The 7,653-nt window shown below is 44.8% G+C and overlaps 1 protein-coding gene across 1 annotated transcript in view; it reads left to right on the top strand.

The window, feature by feature from the left end:
- casz1 (castor zinc finger 1) overlaps window positions 1-7,076 on the top strand; it is a 46,146-nt gene extending 39,070 nt beyond the window's left edge. The window contains 6 exon segments of the mRNA XM_087179728.1: window positions 135-293; window positions 296-511; window positions 2,091-2,239; window positions 3,115-3,349; window positions 4,196-4,549; window positions 5,331-7,076. Of these exon segments, the coding sequence (XP_087035854.1) occupies window positions 135-293; window positions 296-511; window positions 2,091-2,239; window positions 3,115-3,349; window positions 4,196-4,549; window positions 5,331-6,589 (2,372 nt within the window). The 3' untranslated portion in view covers window positions 6,590-7,076.
- Window positions 7,077-7,653: the final 577 nt, after the last annotated feature.

The following is a 7,653-nucleotide window of genomic DNA, read 5'->3' as shown; positions in this document are numbered from 1 at the left end:
CTCCTCCCCCTCGTCTCCATCTCCTGAACTGAGCAGATCTTATTTGGCCCGGTCCTTTGGGATGGGGGCCTCACAAACAGATGGTGGTGTACATACATGTTAGAAAGGAGGGGTGTTTGTGGGAAGTTTGGGGAAAAAAAAATGTAATCATACTTAGAAATGTGGGATGTTCCAAATGACCAGAGAGGAAAGGACTGCGAGGTGTTGATTGTGTTTTTTTGGGAGAAACTGTGTGTACTGTTCACTTTAAAGATCAAATCGTATTAATCCTCTCTTTTGGCTTTCAAACATTCACCACATTTGACTCATGAAATTGGAAATTGTGTGTCTCCATCGCAGCACTGCGAGTTCAGAATGAGGGGCCACTATCACTGTCTGCGGCCCGGCTGCTTCTTTGTCACTAACATCACCACCAAGCTGCCGTGGCACATCAAGAAGCACGAGAAGGCAGAGCGCCGCGCCGCCAATGGTTTCAAGTATTTCACCAAGAGGGAGGAGTGTGGAAGGCCGGGTAAGGAAAAAAATCCTTCCGATGTGATGTAGAAGTTTTGGCCTGCTGTCTCTCTTCTGTTGTTCCCTACATCACCCTACATGTCAGCACGAACACTCCGGCTTTTCATAATATTTTGCCAGCAGAGATGTGGTGGATTAAAGGTGTTAAATTGCGAAAGATGTAGATTGATTTTTGGCGGCTGTTGCAAGAGGATATTCTCTGTGTATACAGAGGGAGAGCGACCAGTGTTGGCAAACAGTGTCGAGCTATTTGAGTGGTTTAAGAGGCATGAAACAGGTCTGCCTCATAGGTTTTGTTGCTGTGTTTTGCATATTCACAATGGCACCTCAAGTCCCAAAGGTAGTCTTGCCTGTACTATATGAGCAATAACGTCAAAGGGGGCAATCACATCCAGGTTGTTTTCTTCTTCCTTTTGCCCCTGTCAGAAATGAGCAATTAGGTTTGTGTTTGTTAATTATCCGGCTTGTCTGGTTTAGCCTGTTTGTGTTCTGAAGCTGCGCCTCACAGCCACCGCTGCCATCGCACAGAAATGAATTAAAAGTGATCTGTTTTTTTCAGGCGGTTACACAAGCTTTTCAGATCGCAGAAACAAAGCAAACAAAAACAGGCCCTAAACAGCTGTTTTTTGTCCCCAGCCTGATCTGCCAACTGTATTGTTCGGGCTGGGGGAAAAACAGAAAGGATTACCATCGCTAGCACTCCAGTCATAAAGAATTGATGGGTTGCCAGTATCCATGGCAGCAACATTAAACTGAACACAGCTGATGATGTTACCTGGTTTCTGTCTCACAAAAGACTCCTCATGTCAGGGGGGTTACTGTTATTTGCCCAACTTTGCGTGTTTAAAACGTTGTGTGTGCGAAAGCTATTTGATGACACAGACATGTTGTGCTCTTAAACTGGGTGCCATGGTTACTGACATGCTAGCACCTGCCCAGCATGTTACTCTTTCAATTATTTCTGCCTGCTTTTATATAATGGTATTTGATTAACAGGCACAAAACAGAACATTCATTTAATTTGAAATCATAAAGCAATTAGACCCAGACCGGTTAAAACATGAGAAAAGAACAGAAGAGTGTGCAGCAGACAGCAGTACAATTGAGAACAAAAGGAAAAATGACAATGGAGATACTTTGAAAAATGAATTTAATATGGTAATAATTGTATATTTACTTTGGTTTGCAGGGGTGTGTGCATTATTGGCCCACAGAAAATGAGAATTTATTTATGTAAATTCCTAATTGAATAAAGCATGTCAGTGTAATAAAAGAGCTCCACAGGTTTAGTGCACAGAAGCCTTGACTTGCTCAGTGTGACACCGGAGTGATCTAATATTCCTCCTACATGTGCACTTCCAAACACTTTGAAACCCGATCCCTCTTTTGTCAGAGCTATATCATGAAATTAAAAAAACCTAAAAATATTTCACTTCGTGTTTGATCTAATCACAACACCGTCACACTGATAATATTGCATTTACTACCGTAGCTGTGCTCAGACGCTTCACAATGAGTGCAAGACAAATTAATCTGCAAGTGGAGAGTTTACAACTGTAGCTGTTTTCTTTTCACAGGTTGTAAGTATAACCAGGTCAACAGCCATTTCCACTGCATCCGCGAGGGTTGCCAGTTCTCCTTCCTGCTCAAACACCAGATGACCTCACACGCACGCAAACACATGAGGCGGATGCTGGGGAAGAACTTTGACAGAGTCCCATCCCAGGTACAAACACACAAACGGTCATATATGACACACACCATTCCGAAAAGGGTAATTATCTGAAAATACGGGCTTAACACCTCATTGAACAAAAACAGGTGTTGAATAGTTTATTGACATGTATTCCAACAAAGCCAAGTACCTCACACGCCCTTTAGCTGACAGATTATATAGGGTACGGGCTCTTTGCCTTTGGACCTACTGTATGCATTTATGTAGTGAAGATATTTAGCTCTTATTTCTCATTAATAAAGCTCATCAGTTTAGTATTCTGTTAGTTTTCACCAAAAACCCTGAGACATTTTAAAAGGAACAGATATGTTTTGTTCTCCCAAATTTTAAAAGACACACAGTTGCTGTAGTTGGTAGAAATAGTGCTGCAAGAGGATGATAAAAAAAAAAAGGTCTCCATCGCACAAGCAGAGTGCAGACATGTTCAGGAACTGATCTTATTGCAGATTTTTTAAAAATCGTGAATATAGTTGGTTGTTTTTTTGTTTTTTTTAATCTCACTTCCTGTTCTATGAAGACTACTGCTCATATCCTGTCATACCAGCCGCTGACAAATCACTCATGACTTTCTATTGATGAAATTTTTCACACTGGAGTGTACTCAATTCTCCAACTCAACCTTTACAGTACATCCTGTGCCATGCACGGATTTAAATATGTGGATTTTCTAGTTCTGTTTGTTCTGTTTTGTTCCATTTTGAAGTCTACATATAATGACAGAAGTGCCGGTTTCATTCTTTCAAAATACGTTTGATGTTCTGAGAAATGCTTGGTTGTCAGCCAAGAGCCAACACCTGCATTAATGACACATTATATCCAAAGATCTTTGTTTCAAATCTTTAAAAAGAAGATGGTATGTTTTCCAGGTAATGCCACTCGGCCAGAGGGCAGATGATATGCAGCATGCGTCTGGCATGATGTCCGGGTCCATGGGGTCCCAGCATGGTATGACCTCCAGCTTCTCCTCCAACGCCATGGATGAGACTGATGATTACATGGACTACATGGGAGGAGGCAGCCCTTTGGGCCTCTCCTCCGAATCCTCCAACCAGGACCGGAGCTGCACCAGCACACCTGTAGGCAACGATGGCTCTCCAGCAGGTGAGACTATGGAAAAAAAAAAAAAAAAAGCTGACAGGTGTGGCAGCATGTAGAGCTTTGATACAGTTTAGGTGAATCGTTTCTACTCTTACATTCAGCATTGTGCATAACGCTTTGCTCAGTCCACACTCATCAGTCCACCTTACCCAGAAAACCAGCAACTTGTCATTTCATGCATTCTAAAGTCAGGATTTAGTAGTTTGACTTTAATCAATAATATCAATCATATTAAATGAGGTTGATGACATTTCTGTATTGTTATGATTCGTGGACAAAATCTTTTGCAGTTTGCGTGCTCATCCTCATAAAACATCCATTTTGTACATCAGTGGTTTGAGTTATTGCACTGTATGTAGCTTATTACATTTTCCTTTGGCCAGAGATCATCCCTGTGGCTTTATGTCTACTTTAGCACTTTTAGTGGGTTGAATTGTGGGAGAAAGGAAAGGAAAGGAGAAACAGACTCTTTTTCCTCAAACTTACTGAATAAAAGGTTTCTCCTCTGCTTATTTCTGAGTCTGAGCCTGCCTGTGATTTTCACTTTTCTCCATGTGTTGCCAATATTATCCACTACACTCATCATTGTTGTTTTGGCGGGTGTTTGGGTTACTTGTCTTGAATGGGCCTCATTTTGTATCATTCTCTTATCTTTTATCTTTCCCTTTTTACCTCCCATCCCTCTGTGTGTGTGTGTGTGTGTGTTTGTATGTGCGTGTGTGTGTGTGTGTGTGTGTGTATGTGTGTGTGTGCGCGACTTGGCCCTTGTCTTTGTGTGTGTACCCGTCTGTGTGTTTTTTCCCCCCTCTTGTCTGTCCTTCACTCTCTCTGGTCAACCTGTCTCTCCAGGACAAGGCTGCCCCGCCACCACTTCTGCTCCTACCACCCCTGCTGACACTAGCGCTACCCAAAATGCACCTCCTTCTTCCCCTCCTCCTCCACCACCACCACCTCTTCCTCTCTCCGCTCCTCAGCCTGGTCTCCAGTCCCAGGCCCCATCCCTCTCCCCTGCTCTCCTCCGACCTCCTCTCCCCTCACTCCCATACCTCCTCTCTCCATCCTGTCTGTCATACTCTCTGCTCAGCGCCTCTCTGGGAGCCACTCGGAGTGTTGTCATGCCAACCAACACACCAGCTTTCAGCCCCATCATTGCCACTCCGTCTCCGGTTAAAAATGACGTCCCTATAGTACAGGATGCTGCAGGTACTTATCCCCGGCGCAAACCAACACTGCAGCTGTCACTCTGAATTGAGTCCTGTGCAGCATTTAACTGTGTGATCCAGCCCCTCTCTGCAGGTCTGTTGTAGAAAGACCAGAAAGTAAACGGGGCTTTCCAGCATGCAAAGAGACTATGTTTATGTAGGAATGATGAAACGTGCATGCTTACTGAGTTGGTACAGTATCAGAACAAATGTGTATAATTACTTCACTTACACCTTTGTGCGTGCTTTCACTTTTAGTATTACAAGGATTTAGAGACAGAGCAGTAAATTTGGAACCTGTAGTATGAAGCCCGGGCCTTGCTTAGCTTACATTAACAAGGCTGCATCAGCAGCATTTTAATCACGCTTTAAGTTTTATCGAGGCCCACTGCTTCCTGTCTTGCAGAACAGGGATCACATCATTAGCAGTGACCCAAGGGTGTTTCAAAAGGTGGGTGCCCCTCATAAAACAACATGGAGATAAGAGGGTCGGTTAAGACCCACAGCTCCGCCTCTGTTTGGAGGCTGGAGACACCCTGTAAAAGTGTCATGTTCCAAAGTCAATCTATCATTTTCCCTCTCCTTTAATCATTCTGGGAGTTAGGAATAAAAAATTTGTTGCTCTCTGTGCTTACTCAGCTGTGAACCACTTCGGGCTAAGTAAGGTCGCATATTAGAGTTTCAACCAGGAGGGTCTCGCAGTCTAATTTGCTTGTAGTTTGTGGGATTTACTTTGTGAACCAGCTGATTATTCTTTAATGTGCTTCCCTCCTTTCTTTCAGGCAACACCATCTCCATCCCCACGGCCACGGGTGCAAAAAAGCGCTTCTGGATCATTGAGGACATGTCACCATTCGGCAAGCGCCGCAAGACTGCGTCGTCACGTAAGATGCTGGATGAGGGGATGATGCTGGAGGGCTTCCGGCGCTATGACCTCTATGAGAACTGCAAGGACTCAAGTTGCCAGTTTTCTCTGAAGGTGACCCACTACCACTGCACACGTGAGAACTGCGGCTACAAGTTCTGCGGCCGCACCCACATGTACAAGCACGCGCAGCACCACGACCGCGTGGACAACCTGGTCCTGGATGACTTCAAGCGCTTCAAATCCTCGCTCAGCTGCAACTTCCCTGACTGCCAGTTTTCAGGCAACAGCACCCACTTCCACTGTCTGCGCTGTGGCTTCCGCTGCACCGACAGCACCAAGGTGACGGCCCACCGCAAGCACCACGGCAAGCAAGATGTGATCAGCGCCGCTGGCTTCTGCCAGTTCAGCTCCAGCGCTGATTGTGAGGTTCCCGACTGCAAATATAAGCTCAAGTGCTCACACTTTCACTGCACCTTCCCCGAGTGTAAGCACACAGTGGTGGGCATGTCCCAGATGGACTCCCACAAGAGAAAGCATGAGAAGCAGGAGCGGGGTGAGCTGCCGTCTGTGTCACCCAAACAGGAAGCAATGCACCACCTGGGAGGAAGTGTGTCAGTGGTCCCTCCAGCCTCCATGGGTCTTACTTCCTCACCCAGTGGCCTCCATGTGCTGTCCCACAACATTAACAGCAGTGCTCCCTCCATGCTGTACCCAACAGGCGACCTGGGGTCTGACTATAACCACCCGTACCCGCCGTCCTCCATCAGCCTGGACAGCTCCCTCAACCTGGGCACCGACACCAGCAGCTCCCTGTTCTTCCTGAAGAACGCAGCCGGTCTGGGTCTCAGCGACTCACTGGACCTCAGCAAGAAGATTCACCACGATGCAGTGCGATCTGGCCACAACCCCACGCCCCCGCTGGGTCTGCCGGCAGCTCAGGACGACACCACAGGAACGTCTGGAGAAGCTGAAGACGACCTGTCGCCAGAAGAGGAGGCGCAGGCAGAGGAGGAGGAAGAAGAGGACGAGGAGGAAGAGGAGGATCTCAACACTGATTCAAATGATGATTCGATGGCGGAGCCTGACGGCGAAAAGGACAATGATGAGAGTTTTGATGCTTCCGTTAACCACACTGATACTTCCCAACTGGAAAAGCAAGACGCTGACCCATGAAAAAAAAAACTAGCAGTGACTGTAGGAACTGAAGAAAAACCCTGTGTACTATGAACAAAACAAAAATGAAAGTGGCCTCATTTATCATGTTTAGAGACTTCAGATGACAACAAAAAACAACAACAGCGTGGAGAAAATGATGGCCCAAAATGATTTATTATGATGTTTACAAGATGACCAACATTATTAATTCAATTATGCATTAAAAAATATGAACGGAGACACAGAATTAGGCCCTGTTTTACACACGGGGCAGCAATGTAAAGCATTTTACTACACATCAGTCTTTTTGTGTGCGTGCATGTTTGAGTTTAATTTATTTTTATTTTTTTCACTTTTTTGTGTGTGGAAAAAAAAAACGTTAGAAAAACAAAAACAAATCTCTCTATATAACTATATATGTAAGTGTGTGTGTGAACGATGATATACAAAAGGAAATTGCTGGCACAGACGACATGAACTGCAGGGCCGCGGATCCATAGAAAAAGGGACGTGAATCACTAAGGGGAAACAGGATGCGTTCAAACATTTGATCTTTGATCTTTCTTTCTGTATTAATATTATATTATTAATTATAATTATTATTTTTATTAGACACAGAGAGAAAGGGGGTGACATTGTGCTTCTTCCCATCTCTCTCAGGTGTTTTTCTTTGTTCTCAATGACATGTGGAATTGACCAGTAACTGTTCGGTCGGTCTCAGCTGCAGTTGGGCGTCCAGCAGGTCGCCAGTCTCGACAGTTCTCTCTGACATTCTGCTAGAAATGTTCTACTAGCACCAAAACCAAGCTCAGCCCTTGTAATTTTACACCCCCTGTGGAGGAATCAAGTTTGTGTGTGGATAGTGCACTTTTATATTAGCTGACCACGATGATACCGATGATGATGATGATGATTATGATGATGATGATGATGATAGATAACTCATAAGCATATTTAAAAATATTTTTGTTACCATTTGCATCTTTGCATTACAATGTCGTTTTGTTGTGTTGTTAGTCAGAAGCATATCGATCTGTAAGCGGGCGAGGTCGTGATTAACGGCTGTTGAGTCGGGAGGGGTT

This window comes from Seriola lalandi, unplaced genomic scaffold, assembly GCF_002814215.2.
Source record: "Seriola lalandi dorsalis isolate HSWRI2012SDOR001 ecotype SW California unplaced genomic scaffold, Sedor1 jcf7180002054861, whole genome shotgun sequence".
In the NCBI taxonomy this organism is placed as follows: Eukaryota; Metazoa; Chordata; class Actinopteri; order Carangiformes; family Carangidae; genus Seriola; species Seriola lalandi.
This window is presented reverse-complemented; position numbering and strand designations above follow the sequence as displayed.